Here is a 19,429-nt window from a genome sequence, read left to right on the forward strand (position 1 = left end):
TCACACGTACCCGGTGGTGACCTCTAACACCAGAGTGGTTTCTGTCCTACAGTAGCTCAATTTCACAACTCTGAATACACTTTTTTTTTGAAGGAAAGCCATCCAAAGGTTTTTATAAAACGTTCTTTAGCCTTTGGGAATGAGCCAATTAAATGCCAGGGTATCATTCTGTTTCAAAGAATTGAAAGACTTAAGGAAACACAATCTGCTTTCTGAACAATGTGAGATGAATATAGTGGTTTTACTAGAAACCAAGCTGCAGAGTTCAGATACAGAGCTCAGCTTCTTCAAAGTTCAGCTGTGGCTCTTGGTTTGCCAGCTGTATTTCCCTGCAGCGCTCTTTTTGTAACGGCCCTTCTGAAGGATCCTCCACTTGCATTGGGAGTAGATGGCAAAGGAGACATTGCTGCCAGCCAAAGTTTCTATCATTCATTGGCCTTAAAATGGGAAGGGAGGGGAGGTCCCTCCGTAAAGTCAAGAATCACCAGCAGGAAGCATCTCCACTTCCTTTGAAAATCACCTTGGGTTTAATTACTATTTTTCTATTTGCAATTGAAAAACGGGCAGGAACATAGGGAATAAACCTTCAGTGATTAAAGGGGAAAAGAGCAGGCTCTGAAAATGCCTCCTGAAAGCCAGAGTCACCTCAGGTCCTGTGCAAAGACGCGATCTCCGCTGCAGCCACACTCGGCAGCACCAGGCACGCACACATCACCACCCGCCACCTCCCAGCCCACAGCACGAGTCACCAAAAAAAACCTGCCGGAGCCACAGAGACGCTCAGTCACATCTAGCTTTATTTTAATCCCGTCAGAAAAGTTCAAGAATTACACCAAAAAATACTTCAGTCTCTGCTACCTACTGACAAAAAATACACCACAAAATTATAAACTGTTCAGTGGTTTGCTGGAGTTTTGATTGTTGGTGGAGGGGGTGGTTTGTACATTTTGAGTGAGAAATGAATTTACAGGTGGAAGGGGAAGGAAGGATAGGAAATCAGACAATGGCATTTGGCACTACATTTTTAGCTACACTATACAGTTATTTATCATGATGCCTGTTAGGACTGAGGAGTTCTGCCCTCATTTACACCCTCTAGTGTCTATGTATGCGAAATGGAGGACAAAACTGCCCAATGCAGGGGAAGAAGGGGCCAGTTCCTAATTTCCATCCCAGTCTAGCCACAAATCTGAAAAAGCAGCCCGAGTCAAATGTGAACCTTGGCCTCCCTGTGCACTCTGCTCCTGCTGCTCAGTCTCACCCGGCCTGTGCTACCGAGGAGCAGAGCTGCTTTGCAGCAACAGCTTGCAGCTCTGAAAAAAGAAAATCCTTTTTTTTTTTTTAAATCCCACCAGTCTGCACTACCTGTACATGCCATTTGGGGGGAGAGGATGTTTTACGTTGGCCAGGACTGGATTAAGCTTGGGGTCTGGCCTGTGTTTGCAAGCAGAGAGTTGATGGGACCCTTCTACTCTGAGAGCATGCTACGGCCATCCTTCTCTAACTACCTAGAATGACATTAAATACTGAAGTATCTGAAGTTGAAGGAGGGAAGCAGAAGCATCCCTTTTCACGGATGAGGGAAAATTAGGGGCTGAAAAGTTAGAGGCTTAATACTGTTCTATACTATCACCACTCTTGAGAGGCTCCTCCATTTATAATGGCATTTCTTTGTCTCTTGGTGACCCTCCGGAGGGAGGTCCCAAAGGATGAAGCCCCATGTAACTTGCCAAAGGTCACGCAGGAAATCTGTGCCAGCAGCAGAAATAAAGCCCTGATCTCCTGACTCCTAGCCCTGTGCTCAGAAGTATATTCTTGATTTCACTATGGCAGCCTCCGTCTGCTTCCATCCTGCTCTATATCCAAATGCCAACCAGGATTTCAGCCTCAGAGCCCAGCCAAGATCACCAGCACAGTGGTGGCTCATCACAAAAGCCTAGATCTTTCTGGATTTACTTAGGCCACCATGCAGGGCTGCCTGTGCATGTGTGCTTGCACATGTGTATGTTGGAGGGAGGAGGGGATGCTCGTATTTCTCTATCAGCAAATGAACACTGACGTTAGATTCAATTTGGCAGCAACATATCCCCCCCTTTGGCAAGCTAAACAACATCACAATGTCTTTGTAACAGGTTCTCTCTACCCTCTCTCTCAAAAGGATTTCAGCTGTTCCTTCACTGCATGTTAAGCCATGTCACAGCTTTCCAGCAATGATAAAACTTTGCGGGATTCTCTTCGCTGCTTTTATCCTCTCTGGCTGTTTATCTAATTTGCTTTTTTTGTTTTTTAATTTCTTTTTCTAACAAATAGTTAAGCAATGATTTAAAAATATTTTTACATCGTAAGGTACAGTCAACATCAAACATGCCTTTGTACAAGAGCTCGACTCGGTTACAAATCAACAAGAACAATGCACGAAAAGAAATATCCATTAAGATGACTCCTGCACTTGGGTTTTATTTATTCCTGTTGTGCTGTTAGCACAGCACCCTCAGCTAGAGCAATGCAGTATAGACACGGTGTTGTCCCCCCCACCCTCCCACTTTGCCCATCACCACTTGTTAACTTTAATGACCTTCTGTCTTGGCAGCCTTGGCTTCGTGGTTCACCGATCCTGAAGACAGCCAGGGCGATACGGCCCGGGAGCTGGTCTGCTTGGCCATGCTGTAGTGGCTGATGACGGTGTAGAACCTGCCCCGGGAGTTGGAATCCTGTGCGGAGTAGTAGGCGTCCAGCGAGGCCGGGATGCACCGCTTGTGCTGGAAAGGGGAAGAAAGCAAGAGAAGTAAAGAGTGGTCCCATCAGGCTCTCGCTTCCAAAATCTCAGGGTTAGCTGTTTGCACGGATGACGTTTGACCCAGACTTGCTGCAGTGAGAGCATCTGCTGCGCAGCCCCGACGGCCTTCCAGTGCCGTGGGAACGCACAAAGTTTAGAGCCAGGCAGCAGCCTTCAAAACCTGTTGCTATTGGCAACCCTGATTGCAGGCTGATTTCATCCGTGGATGGGAAACGAAGGTCTGACTGGTTTGGTACGTTACTGGCGTGCACAGAGACCGAGGCCCCTTGCTGGAGCCCCAGCAGGGCTGGCTGAGCAGCTCTTGCCACGTGCTGGACTGAAAGCTCTGTAGAGCGAAGTCCAGAATTAATCCTCAGACAAGCAGAGGATAGGCAGAGGCAGAGTAAGCTGCTTACGTGCTGCTCTCTTACAGTGTGTGTTATCTCTGACCTGTAGGACGACCACCCTGGTCGGGGGTGGTAGGAAGCGTAGCCCAACTGGCCAGCCCTCGTCAGAGCTCCTTGTCTGTGCAGACACTGCCCACGCATCTCCGCTGCGCTAGCGCGGACACTTGTGTGCTAAGGACTGCACAGATAAAACAATTTGCTTTGCAACAGCTGTAAAAGAGCAATCGAAGGGTAACAAATGTCGGACTGGTTGCTATTCACCAGAGTCGAAATAGCACCAAGGACACAAAGGGCCCCAGGTACAATTATTATTAAATTATGAGATACCCAAATCCCAGTTCAATGTGACTAGCTGAAATCTGAGCCCAAAACCTTTAATCTTTTCAGCAGTTCAGGTTTGGATCTGATTCTGAAATTCATGACTCCGTCCTAACTTCATTTTTATATAACCTAAGAGAATAATTCACAATGACTAATACACCAACATCCCTACTCTATTTTCCAGCCCACAGACTATCCCCAGTGTGGTCAAGACTCCTGTGAGTTTATCCACAGTAAGGAATCAGTGAACTATTTTGCAAACTGTTTTTTTTTTTAAAAAATCTCAACAGACCAGGCAAACAGTTCTCTGTGAATACTGAAGATAAAATCACTGGGTAGAGGGATTTTGGCAATTAAGTTACATGGTTTTGTTCTTGATAGAGGCTCAAAAGCACCTAAAAATGAACTACATGGACAAATTCGAATTTCTTTCACAAAGGACGCATGTGCCAGTGTGGTGGTGCACTCACTCGCGACAGCCAGCACTCTGGGAGTTTGCTTTGCGTTAAAACGTATGCCAGTAAACCTCAGTCACTTGAACGTGTGGGAAGCAAACGCAGGATTCCAGCTGCAATAAATCCATTCACAAATACGAGGGATTGTTCCTGAACATCTGTCTGTAGCGTTCACCAAATGCTAATCCCAACAATTACAGTGTAACAGTAGCTGATGGAGGCAGATGCAAGTCCACATTTCCCATAACACTTTTCCCATTTCAACACATTCTTGCCAAATGTTCTGTTTGGCCCGGTCAAAACAGCAGACTAGACTGTAACCATGCAGTCAATTAGAGTCTATCATTATCTCAGGCAATTCATCCGTCTGAAGTTTCTTACCTTATAAACAAATCCATCTGGGCAACTGTGGTCGTAAGTAAAGGCTTTGTATACCACAAGAAACACTATGCAGGCAAGGAATGCAAGAGCCAGACTTATGAGAATAGTGACCTACAAAAGAGGGATAACGTTACTCTACATATGTTAAAATGGCATATGAGCAACCTCATAATTAAATGACTTATAGTAACAGCCATCCTAACAGACTGCAGTCTTCACTCCACTGTGCAGTACTTAACTAAGCATGGTAATTGAATGAATGCTAGATCCAATAGCGCTGAATTCTCACATCATTTCCACCCCCCCCAGACCTTCAAGAGTGCACATTCCTGTGTTTAACCCCTTGCATATGTATAGATTTTGCTGAGGCATTTGGTGTTCTCGGAGGCTCTGTGTTCCCATGCTCTCAGCTGTTCAACTGGCAGCATCATCTGCTGGCCCAGCAGGATCCGCCAGCAGCCAGAGTCCACGCTCGGGGTCTACTCTGTGCAGATAAGGTGCCTTGTGACCATGGCGAGATCCTGCTTTTCTGATAGCAGAGGTAGGTGAGCAGGTACGAAGAATGAAGCCTTTGTAGCACACATCCCTTTGTGCCTTCTGGACGATGCGACAAGGATAAGTTGTGCCTCAAGTACCTGGCAGAAAGGAGGGTGGGAGAAAAGGAATCCTTCTCTGTTTATCAAAGCTGTGAAAGGGGAATACCCCGACCACCGACAAAGCCCAGCATGTAAATCCCGCAGCATGTCCAAGAGCAGTTGCTGGTATTGGAGGTACAGGACACAATACCCTCTTTGGGGCTCAAATATTTCCGCTCCCCTCATTCCCAAGCAGGTTACTTTGCTGCACCATTCTTTTTCTTTGCTGTAGCTCCCTTCTCTCCAGCCCTTCCAAGTCCCTCTTAAATAGTTCATTCCACAGCAAGTTTCCTGGCCCCATTCAGATGTCTGGACTGAGGCCCTGATCCTTGATTTTAGCTGAGCTGTGTCCTTCCTAAGGACTGAGCAAGGGTCCCAAATGCACTCTTACTCTCCCCTTCCCCGAAGCTTTCTGGGTCCCAGCTAGTAATTCTGCAAATGCAGCATAAATGGCTCCGGACTTCTATTGCCTAAATTACAGCAACCCATCCTGTCGAGACTGCTGTCTCACACTGATCTGGATTGGCATGAAAAAAATATCATAATCCCTGGGGCTCCAGTGTTACCATGCAAACTGGAGTTCCTAATCGAATGAACTCACTTACAGAGATGATGGGGGTGGGAACAGCAGTAGGGGAAACATTTAAAGCTGTTGCACAGCCAGCAGCACGGGGAGGGAGCTGCGGCAGCTCTGGCTCGCTGGGACTGAACGCCAGCAGCATGCATTTTGCAGGACGTTTGCCTGCATGGGGAAGGGGCTGCAATGTTCCTGTGCTCGGTGAGCCTGCGAGAGCTCACGCTGAGGAAGTTCCTACAGCAAAAGTTTGAGGCCAGGCATGGGTTTACAGGAGGGATAGCAATCAATGAGGTTTTTTCCTACCCACAACCTCAATCTTCAGAATTGCTTCAGAATCCCACCGTCCCATCATAGCACCAGAAGCTGAGCCCAGGGCTGCAAATTTTCCCTGGTCACATCAAAACCCATCCACTGAGAGAACCGCAATGGTAGGACGGTAGGACGTGGCAGGGACTGTGCGCCTGCCCCTGGCTAATGCCCCTACCTGCAAGCACACTACCACCGTACCATGCATGTGCTCATCCTCCAAACATGCCCCCGTCTCCATATCAGAGCTGCACCTACCTGTACTAAAGGCAATCATTATCATTTACTGCCCCAGCAAGGAAAAGCCACAAATTTTTCAGCTCCATCCAGTCATTCACGTTTCATCCACCTTGTTGTTGTCACAGTAATGTCACAATCCTCTTTGTTTTCTTGTATGGGTATTCAAGGAAATTGAATAGTAGGTACAGGCAGAAGTTGTTCCTTAGCTAATGTATAGGAGACCGGTGACGGTAGAAAGTGGGGAAATACAGAGATAATTCCTACAGTATTCTGGACAGCCTTGTCAGGAACAGCAGCTAATAAAGAGCAAGCTGGCCACATCTCAGAATTCAGCAATATAATGTTATTAATATAACAATAATATTATGTAATATTAGTAATATTGTGTCATAAAGATATTCTAATTGCTTAATATCAGTTCACACTGAATTTTGCTCTAATTCTCTCCTTCGGTCATCGCAGCAGCTGTAATTGTGAGAACCTGTATGATATGCAATCCCTGCACAGACTCAAAGGGGCCACTGTAATCGCTTGCAGTACAGGAAAAGACTTCTCATCCTCATCAATCCTGCAGAAAGATGCACTGCCTGGTGAGATGTATTCCTACATCTAACACAGCACATTGGGACTATTACTCAGAGAAGGTAAAGCAGTCCTGGCAACGCCACCTGCAATGCTAGAAGATCCAGAGATACAATTTTGGTGGCTGTTTCAAGACAAAAAGAAAGAGTCAAGGTAAATCTGCATTTATGGTGTTAAATCTGACCCAACACATCTAGTTCAAAAGTCAGGAAAGAGAGAGGTGTGCAGACTATATCTAGCAGGAGAGATTCGTAAGTTCATTGTTAAGTCAGAATATTTTAGAATAAAGTATAAAAAGGCAAGAAAATTGGGGCTAACAGGCTTTTCCAGTGATGAATGGTTCACTGAAGCCCCAACCCGCCTTTTAGAATAACTACTCATATTAACCTCCTCCTTGGGGCCTAATCTGCTGCAAAATGGTCCAATTAAGCAAAAGGCAGCCGCGGAGGGAGAAGCACTTACTGCTGGATCTCATCAGAGAACATGTGTAAGAAAGTCCTGGTGTGATGAAAAGGTAGCTGGTAGGAAAGGAGTACAGTTCTATGAATTGCACTAGCCTGACCAAGAAAATATGGGCTCCACCTCCTCTCCATCAAAGCACACTTGCCTGTAAGTTTGAATAGAAATATTTCAGACGAGCTTTATGGTAGCCCATGGGTTCCCAACCTGGGGAAGCCATGACCCTTTTCATAGTGCTGAAGAGGAAGAAGTCTCAGCTGGATTCAAGAGAGATGGAAATGGAATTTGCCATGATTTCTGCCCCAAAAAGAAGTCATATTACACCTGAAAAAATGGAAAAAAGTTACTTTGAAAAAGTATAGTCAAAAGGAGAGACTTCCTGGATTAAGTATGCCAACCCAACACTGTCTACTTTTTCCAACAGGAGACCTGGGAAAAAAGACCCCTCTCCAAAAAGACCCCCACAATCCAGCTCTGGCAGGCCAATGTGGAAGAGCATTTCCCCCTGTAGAATACCTGTTCACCAACTCTTCCCCATTTAAAAGGGGAGCATGTTAGGCCTGCTACTTCCTCCAATAACAATTTATGTAGTAATACAAAGATGACAATGACAGAAGTCCCCTTTGAGGTTAGTTTCAAGGCACTAAAGCAAGATGTACATCTCGCTCTACCAAAGCCAATGTTTAGAGGGCAGCCCTGGCTAGAAATCCTGAAAATAAGAAATGTTCAGCTCTCCTGTTTGGTTGCTGTGCCCTAAATACAATGTACAATGAAAAAAGAAATCTTGTTGGGTTAAGCTGAAGGAACAAACTTGTGCTCAGGGCAAAGGAAAAGACAAAGGGCAATGAAATTACACCAAATGCCACCTGGAATGCATAGAACATAACCCAGTGAGAAAGTACCTCTTGTTCCTGAGAAATAAGAAGTTGCTCATCCTCTAGCTTTCTTTAGTAAATACAACCTTCATCATCGGGGCTAGCAATGCTGCACACCAGCAGGACGCAAACACCCCGTGCTATGAGTCCTCCTGCCCTGACGTCTGCCTGGTTGCTTTCTCCCCCTCTGCATCCCCGTTTCCTCCATCCCAGAGGGATCCCTGGGTGCAGGGAGAAGAGGCTGTGAAAGGGGAATATCCCTGAACTGTCAGATGTGTTCCTCACACGGAATGACGCTGTGTCTGCCGTCCCCACGAGTTGCCACCAAAGTTGCTTTGAAGGCTTCTCACTCTGAGCCAATTAAAACAGCCAAGTTCTTCCTTTAGCCTTCAGAAAAAGAAAGAACCGAGCTGTCTGGAGCGAGAATGAATGTCCCTTCTTTTGTTAAATCCCACGTACATGCACAGCCTATGGAAATGACCGTTAGTAATGCGATTTGACTGGTTCCTTTCCTCTTGTCTGCCCACTGAGCCCCTAAAAATAATAAATTCCCCTCTGCTCTGCTGCTCTGCTCTGGCAAAATGCTGACACCCAATTCATTACCTCCCAGGAGCAGGTCCCTCGGCTGAGCTCTCCCCTCCCTTCGGGGTTTAATTGAGCCCCTTCTCACCTCCCTCCCGACGTTTCATGCACTTGCAAAATTACACTGTGACACAATATTACACATGATGATACATAGTGTAAAATTGCTCTAGGATGAAATGTCACATAAGATGTTAAAACCCAGAGGAAAGGGAAGAAAAATGCACCCCCAGATATTTTGCCACGCCAGAGCCAAGATCCACCTCCAGAGCATACAAAGCTTCATCAACATTCAAACACCAAAGAATCACAGAGCTGCAATACCTAATAAACCTCCACTTTTTTTTATGATTAACATGAACCTTGGCAGTCTCTAAGCAATATGAACACTCACAGAGGGGAAATAAAATTTAGTGAGCAGATAAAACCTAGAAGTGCTGCAGGCATGAATCTGTCACGTGTGACTGCTCGAGTGGGTAAAAGAAGGGGGGGGGGATTTGCCCGCCCCTCGTCCAAAGTCTTATATGGTTCCCAAAGGTTCCCTTAAGAAGGGAGTATCTGCTGGAATGGAGAAGAGAGAACGTCATTACTGCACCAAAAAACTCCCCATCCTCCACAAAACGTGGAAAGAGGCTTTTAGCATCAGTGAAGGATGATGTCAACCTGCCATTAACAGCAGCGCACTTGGCTTGGTTCCTCCCCACCTTTCCCACAGGTGAAGTACATGTTGCATTTTCACAACAGCACAGATAAAAAAAAAAGATATCCTCATCAAGCAATAGGACATAAGTTGCCACTAGTTTTTGTTCCAGTGAGATGATATCCAATTGCAATGGTGTTCCAGTTAACCTGGCTTTCATGCTGTCCATCGAAGTATCCTTCCTACTCTCTTTGATTTCAACAGCTGCCTATGATTTCTTTTTTTTCATCAAAAATTCCCTTTTACCCTCTCTAGCTATAATGAAAAGCCTTATTTAAAAGCAAACCATAGAACAATGCCACATCCATACAGCAGGGCATTCTTTTAATAGCCTTTTCCATTGCAAGGTTTCTACATTTTTATTTCTTATTGTTTCCTTGGCAAAAGTTTTCTAGTTTGTGTCCTTAGTTTTCAGAGAAGGTGTGCACCCTTCACTCCCCATGGAAGTCAAGAGTGGGGAGCTGCTGGTCCCTCCAAAAATGGAGCCGTAGCGGCTTTGACAGCAATACTGATAAGCTGCTGAGCTACCGAGCCTGCAGGTAGCCACACACCAGCGTTGGGCTGGTACTGACTGTCACACAAACCAGTGAGGTATTTCAGTGCCTGGGAGTCCTGGGAAACCTGAACTCCCTGGAAATACCTGGGGGAAAAAAGGAAGTGGAGAAAGGCAGCCTGAACGGAGGTTGATGGGAATGCTACTGCACAGAGCAGATATTCATAAGGAAGGATGTTCAGGCAGTGTGGGTGGGGGTAGGGTCTGTCAGCAGATGGCAGTTCCCTCAAATTTATGCGCTGTTTGAACTGAGTTGACAAATATTTTTTTTCCCAGTGGGGACTGGATGCAGACGGCTCTCTATTAGTATTCTGCATCCAACCTGTGCTGGTGAGTTGAGGGGGGGTGGTTTTGTTCCCACTTAAGCCACATATTACTTGCATTAGCAGCTGGAGGAACATAACTTACAATCACAGCCCTGGTGTCAGGGCTTGTCATTCCACCTTTATGTTTTGCTCACCGGCTCTGCTGATGGTGTCACACATTGCAAGGATTCAGCATAAAAATGGTAAAAAAAAAAAAAAATTGGATAGGGAGCAAAAATAACATGGGCATTCAAATACAAGTCACCTCACAGCAAAACACAGAAGACGACATCCTACAAAACTGTGAAGCAACACCTTTTGAAGAAGTAAAGGGTTGTTTTTTCTAACCCAAACCACAATTATTCTATGAAATTAATCACAATTAATCTAACAAATTTACTCTGTACAATATGGTCAGCAGAAGGAGCTCAGTAAGATTCCAAAAAGATTAGACATTCATACGGAGAGCCTCCACATGGCTTGAAGGAGGGCTTAATAAAACAAAAGGCACAGCCCCCTCTTCCCCCACCGAGTTCTCGTATTTGATGGCATGAACCAGTCATTCAGATCCAGATCCACAAAGGCAGTCAGGTGTCTATATCTCCTTTAGTTTCCTACAGGACACTAAAATCAGTAGGCACCTTCTGTAGGCCCAGATGTCTTCAGAGGGGTAAGAAATGGTCCACTTTGGGTTTTCTTACATTGCTCTGACACATCTGCCTCTGGGTCATTACAATGAGTTTCAGCTAGTTTGGTACAGCACTGCAATCCTTGTGCTCCTCTAGTAAAGCTCAATCCCATCACTGCTCATACTCAGGCAGCAGGCTTATCATCTGCTGTCTGAAATTCATTTGGAAAATCACTGTGCTGCCCTCTCTTTGGGGGGAAAACAGCTGCATTCAGTCCAGCTTTGGAGGAACTCAGCAAGAACTGCCTGCTGTTTGTGGACAAGGCACAAGCCCCAGGTGCCCGGGTGTTTGAAGCCACCCTCCATTTGCCACCTAAAAGTGGAGCAATTCTCAGGGTGCAAACAGATTATGTGATTTCTACCAATCTGCCTGAAGAAAGCAGCGCAGAATATCTCTTCTGTGCTCCTGCAACTCTTGTGAGAGGCCAGCAAGCAGGGATTTTCATCAGTGTGGGTGGCACTTCTTAGATATCAAGCGTGATTTTTTTTTCTAAACCTGGCAAATAAATGTTTGATTCTGGACACCTTTCCCACTGCTCAGAGCATGCAATATACATGCTCATATATGCTCAAAATAGGAGTACAGCCAAGAAGATGCCACAACCAGGAAAAGCATTGACGTCTATAGAAAAAACAGCCAGACAAGCAGCACCCAGAGAAGAGTTAATGCTCTCAGAGTGTAGAGTTGTGTGTTACTGTGAAGTTACAGCTTAATTCCCAAGTAAAGACCATTTACCATGGAAAAATCCCTACAAAATTCTGCACAGTTTTCCTAGTCTTAGCAGCTGTAATGGGAATAAGGGACCTCAGAAGCCAGATGCCTCTGTCCATTCCTGCGCTGCAGTCTCACCCTCTTCCCGTTCAAGTTTGTCAGGAAAGGATGCCACCAACGATGCCACGTCTGGTTCTCCGAGATACCTTCAGTGTTGCTGGGTATTGGGAAATTTTGTGACCTTTAATAGGCAACTCAGTTGAAGAAATTATCTTGGGTTTGATTTTCTCTTTTTAGAAGAGGAAAGACTCTGAATGAGGCAAAATTTGTTATGAACAAAATTGGCAGAAATTCTGTCAAGATTATTTTCATAGAAGGGCATAAGAGCTATGGTTGGATAGGCAACAAGGCTCTTTCCATAGTTACACCTGGAAACCTATCAATCCATTGACAACCTAGACAACTTGCACGCAAGAAAAAAAATCACAAAATCATCAATCCATTTGCCACAGGGCCAGTCCCAGAGCTCCTGCTGCTCAGTAGAAAGGTGTCAGCTGTAAGGGCATCTCAGTATACGTTCATAGGTTCATGATCTCATTATAAGGATTTTTGCTTGACAGTGAAAAATTCAGGAGGGTAATTTTTTCCCCTTCATCCCATAATTTCTTCCAGCTGATAATTAGATGTAAGACTGACAACAGTAGATCTCGACATGAAAGCTACAGGTAAAGTGAAAGACTCAGGAGCACTTCCCAGCTCCCGGATCCAGCTGTCTATCCTGGCTGCCTCCCACCTGTACGCCAGGATGAAATCCAAGCGTGAACCACCCCATCATTTGAATCCAGGTTGCTAATGTAAGAAAACCCAAGCATGTAGGCAGGGAGGGAGCCACAGGCTGACAGGTCACTCAGATGGATCGACCAAGGGGATGAGGACTCTGAAATACACCCCAGGAAGAGCTGCTCTACTGTTTAGACTCAGCCAAAGAAATGGTGTGGTGCATTGCTCAGCACCCTGTTATACAGCCTGATTTGCTCTGCAGGTAAAGATGATTAGGCTGCACTTCTTCGAAAATGGCATTTCACTTCTGATTTTTAACAATCTTTTTGTAATAAGTTGCTGATTTTGCTGATTTTATGGCAACAGCTTAGCCTCTGAAATTTTGGAAAGCGAACTGAAAAAAGTGACACAACTGGGTCTTCATATTCGTTTGGTACTCTTCAAGAAGATGTAGGATTTGTCCTTTATTATTACAGTACAGCTTTATTCCAGATGGTGTCCAGATTCTTAAGTAGCATCTCATAGGAGATGCTTTGTAAGAGGGAAATGTCCTTAGTCATGTACCTAAATCTTCAGAGCTATGGGAAAATACTCCTTAGTGATGCATGGCTTCTTACACAAAGCTTAAGGGCTTTTTTTTTGGTCCTTTATCTTAGTATTTATAACCGTAAACCAACTTGGCCCCAATTCTCCTAAGAACACTTAGGATGAGGATGGTATAATCTTGGGGTCCAAAAACATCTCACATCTGCTCCACTATTTATGGGTTCCTTTCAGCCCACACAGCCCAGCAATCAAAGTCCAAAAGATTCACAGAGTAGAGAAAAGAGAGGGTAATTTCTCCAACTACCCTAAAGTCTCAGAGGTATCCACTTGAAACAGCACTAGCTGTCTCTGAGCCGGTTTGCTACCCCAGCCACATCCCCGTTGGCTCTATCCATCTCTGCATACACCACCCCACCACGACTACACCAGTGAACCTCTCCAAGTTTGCAAATCTTAAAAAGAAACGTCTATTTTCCGAGATGACTACGTACCCACCAGCAATTCCTCTGCTCTGCGCCTTGTAATACTGTGAGTGCAGCACAAGTGTAGAACAAGAACACCGTGTTTCTAAGCAATTTGTCAAATAATTAAATTATGCACACAATAACTAGCTGGCTCAATTATATTAGCCAGTCTCCATCATGTAATATAATTTCTAGTGGCTGTTTAGGCACTAATAGCCTCAGATCTTTTTAACTGTGTCTGGTGCCAGCTGCGATCTGCATGACGTCTTTCTGTGCCAAGTCAAACCCCTTGAAAGGAAAATTCATGGCTCAGTTTCCAAGCCCCTGTTCCTTGTGGAAGTTCTAAAATGCCATTTTCAATAAGGATGCTTCCACCATTGAATATTAGTGAATTTCCACTTAGGTAAATAAAAAAAGCTCTACTTGGTTTGCTTTTTCTTTTCTGCCATTTAATGCCACAAAAAAAATCCTTCATTAAATAGGCTGGTATATTCAGAAGGTATAATATTGCTTCCAGGAACACCGAATAAATACATGGCCTTTTTGGCAAACCATACAGGTGTTTAAAGGTCTTTTTCCCCTCCTCCTACAAGAATATTTTCTTCCTTTTTCAACTGTCATAAGCCTTCCCTCCTTATTTCTGTGACTCTGCTACCTTCAAATGAAAAGAAGCAAAAACCCAAAATTAAACAAGTGGGGTGACTCAGGAACACTGCTTATAAAGGTGCTTTTCTTCCCAGACCCACGGTCCTAATAACACCTGACATACCATTTCACGAGCTGAGCAATGCTGGAAGAGGCTTCCTTCCAGATCACTAATTTGAGATGTTTTTTCAATTAGTGGGATTGCAGTAGACAGCTACATCATCTCCACGGCTAACCCTTCATCAGTGACATGCTGCAATTTCGCACTGCATTGTGCAAAGCCTTGGCTGTGACATTTCCTCCTGTCACTTCACGTGGGACATGACAATGGATGCCTCAGCTCATCAAGGGCCCTTTTTAAATGCATTAACAGGAATACAAGATAAATCAAGTCGTCAATAAAATGTCTCCTTGCCTACCCTTTGCCTTCCAAGACTCAACCTCTGAAGTGTCTCATACATGCAAAATAATCTCCTCCCCCTGCTTCCCTCACATCGGATTTGGTGCAGGGAAAGCATTAGGAGCCCTGAGTAAGAACGGGTTCAGGGATTAGCACGTGGCAACAGACCTGGGAAACGCAGGTTGTGTTCCTTGCTCTGCTGCTGGCTTTCTTTGGCACCTGACACACTCAGGTCCAGCTCCACAGCTTGCTCCCCACTGCTACTCACAGACGCTCCAGCAAGATCCACCTAAAGCTGCAAGCATCTAAGTCTCCAAAGGCTTGGCTTTCTCTGGGCCCTTGTGTGCAAAACCACCCCAGCACCAACACCATCCCACGGCCAAGGATCAGGCTGTTCTGGGGAAAAGCTGAGGTCTGTTTGCTTTATGAATTACCTTCCCCCACAGGCAGGGCAATTTTCAAAGTGAACCTTTCAGACTCAAGTATTGATGTACTGAGCTAAGGCACAAAATGGTATTCCTCCAGGCATGTTCTCTTGTGTATTTGCTGCTCCCATCACTTACTTATATTTTGATTTTACATCTGACACTACCATTTTCCTCATCAGCCATCAACAAAAGAAGACTGGATTTAAAAATGCCAAGAACAATTTAAGCTCTTTGTATGCCAGGGCACAAGATAACTTTCCCCTACCACTCCCCAGTCACACGGACTTCTTAGATAAAATGACATCGAAGGTCAAGCTTGCACAAATTAAAACACCTTTGTTCAGTGCACGCTTGTGGTTAAAAAAAAAAAAATCAATTGGAAGTTTGTTCCTTCAAGAAGGTCAACATATTCACATGCACTTCAGCATCTATGTCTACCATCACAGGTCAGGGAAAAAAGCTAATAATATGGCAGCATTCATGGTCCAGTACACCCATTTCTCTTAAAAAACTTATTCTTATTATGTGGGTGCTTCATACAAGGACAAAGTGAGGACTTGGTGAGCAAAGTGTCTCCTGGGTAACTTAAGAATTAAAAGCCTTTCCATTTTAAATTAGAAATGTGAAGCTTTATAGCTGCAAATGACTTTAAAAAGCTACTCTTTTAAAAACAAACAACAAAAATGAATAATCTAGCTGATTATGATGTCTTCAAAGGCATGAGGCCAGTTCCATTAGCCGTGGATCTGGCCCAACAGGCTTAATACATCTGCAAGTACTAACAAGAGGGAGCTCAGGTCTGTTTAACATTCAATCAGCAGCCTGTGCTGCTTTATAAATAGAGAGAATGAAACATTAGATGGGGGGGGAAAAAAGTATGAGTGAAGCATTTAACTTCCCTGATTTTTTTTTTTCTTTTTTTTTTTTAGCATTCTGTGGTTTGGCTACAAGACGCAAAATGCACTTCATGACAGTCAATAAACGTTGCCTTGGCTGCAATCAGCTGAAAACTCTTTCCTCCTCCATCCCATTTGGTCCCTTTTGCTACATTAGCCAAACTAGCATTAAGCATATTTCATTCCACCTCAAATGCTGACAAGAAAATTACCCAACAAATAGGGTTTACTGTGGGGTGGCAGAGGTACCAGAATAAAACATGGCATTGTGTTGTTGAAAACAAAGATGCAGTGTAAGAAATCATTCAGACTAAATGGAAACTGCAATTACATTTTGTAATTAGCAGAATGGGTATCTCCACGCAGTCGCTTATGAAAATCTTTTTCAAGCATTTTGTTCCAAAGCAAAGGGTCAGCTGAGGTTTCTGCTCTGTTGCTCTTTTGTTCCTCCAATATATCATGGTCTGGAGAATTTAGATTCAGCAGGTCTACCCCACAAACCCTTAGTCATGTGAATATTCTCTGTGACTTCCATTTTTAGACATTTTCTGCATAGCAATTAACTTTCTTCTTCTCTCCAAAAATCAATTAAAGGAAAAAAATAACCCTGAACAAATCTCTTCAGCTGATTACTCTGTCAGTGCTCGCAGATGGCAAAAATAAAATATATTTGAGGCGTTTTTTCTGACTTTGCAAAAGAGTATGTGTGTGTGTGTTTCTGTAAAAAGAATATAAAACAAGAATACACTTTAAGGAATGATCCATTTCATATAAAAGCCGTGTCTTTTTTTTTTTTTTCTTTGCTTTGCTAGGTGATCCCTAAGCCAGTCATATAGAGCATTCTAGTTAAACCAAAATATACTTTTCTTGTGTGTGTTTTAGACATGGAAACTCTTCCTGGGAAGAGTCCCTTCCTGGGACCTAACCTGTACCAGAAAGCCAGGTATTAGCTGCGAACTCCTACAAAAAGCACAGACTTTTACCCAGACAGGGGAAAGCTTGCAGGGTTTATAGTACCATACCTGGGGACGTGATCAGAAATATCTGTTTTCTGGCAGCTGAGCCACAAATCCACATTCGGTTCATCCTCACAGCTCCGAATTGTCACTGATGACCACAAATGGCTCCATCAATCTACCTCCATGCAAGCTGTGAGACCAACTAGGACCGATAGGACCTATCCTCTTCTCTTCCATTACAGCCAGAGCAGGAGAAGAATGAGTTCCGAGCTCAGGCAGAGAGATGATGAGCAACATTTCTCACTTCCTTTCAAACACACAAGTGAGAGTCTGAATCCACACAGGTGCTAGTTTGCATCAGACGTAAGTAGACGCAAGGCCAGGCAGGGCTGGGCAGTGGATTTGTGAGAAAGGAGAAACTGTGACCCTCTGCATTGCAGAGGGAAATATTCGACCTCCAAAGACAAGGCAAAGTGCGGACCCAGAGACAAGTCACTCCATCGCTGTCTGGAGAAGACTTGGTGAAGCGAGGGCTGCCTGACACCCCTGCAACAAGAACATGCCCGCTGCATCTGAGCCCACTGGGAACGGAGATTGCCTGATGATAGTTGAGAACCCCCAAAGGGACTGAATAAGCCTCCAAATCGGTCTCTGGAGACTGAAATCAACCCCTTCATACTGACACCTCTCCAAGCCCCTCTTTGAATGCAAGACTCAACAGGAAAACACTGAACTGTCCCCGATGCTGGTGCCAGTGCAACAAGATGCCTGAACGCTATTGCCACTGCTACCCTGTGCCTGATGCTCCTCCGCTTTGTCGCTTGTTCTCCTGGATCACACAGCTCATCCGAGTGCTGTGCAGCCTGGAAACAACATCTCAGCCACATTAGCAATTATCACCAAAGTGAGAAAAATCTCTGTGTATTAGAGCATGCTCCCTCCCTCGAGCACCGCTCACATTAGTCAGTGTAATGGGATCTTTCAGCAGCCACTCTGCATCTTCCAGATAACCGATGTGATCTGGCAGTCACCATGGTAACATTGTTATTGTTAGTATTAAAAAGCAGTATGGAAAATTGTCCTGCTCACACTCAGAGGAGTCCTTTCTCTATGAGTTACTCCTGCCCTGTGGTAACTTAACGATTAAAGGAATCTTTAAATTTCTTTAGCTACTCAATGGGCACAGTGAAAAGCCCCATGTCATTTTTCTGGGATTCATTCCTTTGCAGGTTAGAGGAAGAACTATAAGCATAAAGCAATAGCCTACAGGTGAAAGCAGAACATCCTATGGAGCAGTTTGCAGGAACCATGGCATGGAAGGGGAGTTTGGGAATGGGGAGCGGAAGGAGCAGAAAGAGAGGAATGCCACATTTGGGGCTGGGGGTGTGTGCAGCAGAGCAAGGGACAGTTGCCACCTGCACAGCTGCAATGGATATGTGCCCTTTAAAAACAAGGGCAGGGTAGATAAATGTATGCATTCAGGGAAATGAGGCATCTCTCAAAGCTATGCTCACAGTGCAGTCATTTGGCAGTCCAGGGGCCACACAGCAATTCTCTGCACCACACTGCACAAGACACCTTGTGCTCACATCTCAGCGGATCTTACCTACAGAAAGAAAGCGATCAAGACCTGCTCCCCACCTTCCTCCACAAGCATACAAGCCCGGGACTTTCCTTCCCTCTGAACTGCAATGTCTGTCACACGAGGATCCTTCCACTACAAAATCTAGCTGAATACCCTGGGTCAGATTCTAGTGGTGCAAGCAGGGGAAGCATCTTTCATTTCAGCAAAGCTGTTACCAACAGCAAATCAAGCCCTAGCCCTGGCCCAGAAAAATCTTTCTTAATAATGAACAATTATTGCATCAATGTCTGTTTTGTAGGGTGTGGCTGGAGACAAACCGATTTTGTTCTAAGTCTTTCACATTAGGTCAGAGGAAAATAATTGTTTCAGTATGAGCATTTCAATAACAGAAACATTTGAATGGGTTCCACTATATTTTAAGAACCTGATGAAAAGTGTGGTGAATAATTACATCCACTGGATACTGGATCTGCATGTATCAGAGCAGTTTCAGGGTGGAGGGAGGAGAGGGTTGATCTAATGATAAGAAATATATTGTCATTGCATACTCAACAGGCACGGATTACACAGTGACTCTGAAAATGGATCTTGCCAACTTGCAGCAAAAAGAGTGAAGTTCCCAGTCTTCTTCAGTGAAGTAATGATCAATACTTGCAGATGATTTTTCCAGGTAGATAAATTGCTCATAAGAAAACATCTTAAATATCTCAATTTCTCCCCCGTACACCCACTCCCAACTTGTTCTGTTAAAGACAAGTATATAGTTTAATTATTCCAACTCTGAAAGACCGATAACTTCAACTTTCTTAAGAAAATGATCCATGAAGAGGAAAGAACTGTGGAAGACTTGAGAAGTCAGGTAACTATGGTAGATAACTATCACCCAGCTAATAGTCATTAAACCATTGTCTCCCTGAAAAGGCAGTAATGAATAGCTCTATGGCATTTAGTGATAACAGAGGTCAAACTGGTTGCACATGAACTTACTTGTGTAATAAAGAGAGCAATTTGCGCAAAATCAGTAACCGACAGGCAACTTGTGTCAACCCGACGCTCTGTGTTGTAAGCCTTTGCTGAAAGACCACTCCAGTACCTTTTCTGGTGCTATTTGGAGACAGAAAAATCTAGGCAAACTCAGGGCTAGCACAGATCTACCTACACTCACTGGGTCT

General features: G+C 44.5%; 1 protein-coding gene across 1 annotated transcript in view; it reads right to left on the minus strand.

Moving 5' to 3' along the window:
• Nucleotides 1-779: 779 nt before the first annotated feature.
• Nucleotides 780-19,429, minus strand: part of NSG2 (neuronal vesicle trafficking associated 2) — a 37,949-nt gene continuing 19,299 nt past the window's right edge. The window contains exons 4-5 of the mRNA XM_075163909.1: nucleotides 4,341-4,451; nucleotides 780-2,759 (exon numbers count right to left, since the gene is read on the minus strand). Coding sequence (XP_075020010.1) covers nucleotides 2,568-2,759; nucleotides 4,341-4,451 — 303 coding nt within the window. The 3' untranslated portion in view covers nucleotides 780-2,567. The remainder of the gene's footprint in view (nucleotides 2,760-4,340; nucleotides 4,452-19,429) is intronic.

Source organism: Calonectris borealis, chromosome 15 (assembly GCF_964195595.1).
Source record: "Calonectris borealis chromosome 15, bCalBor7.hap1.2, whole genome shotgun sequence".
NCBI lineage: Eukaryota > Metazoa > Chordata > Aves > Procellariiformes > Procellariidae > Calonectris > Calonectris borealis.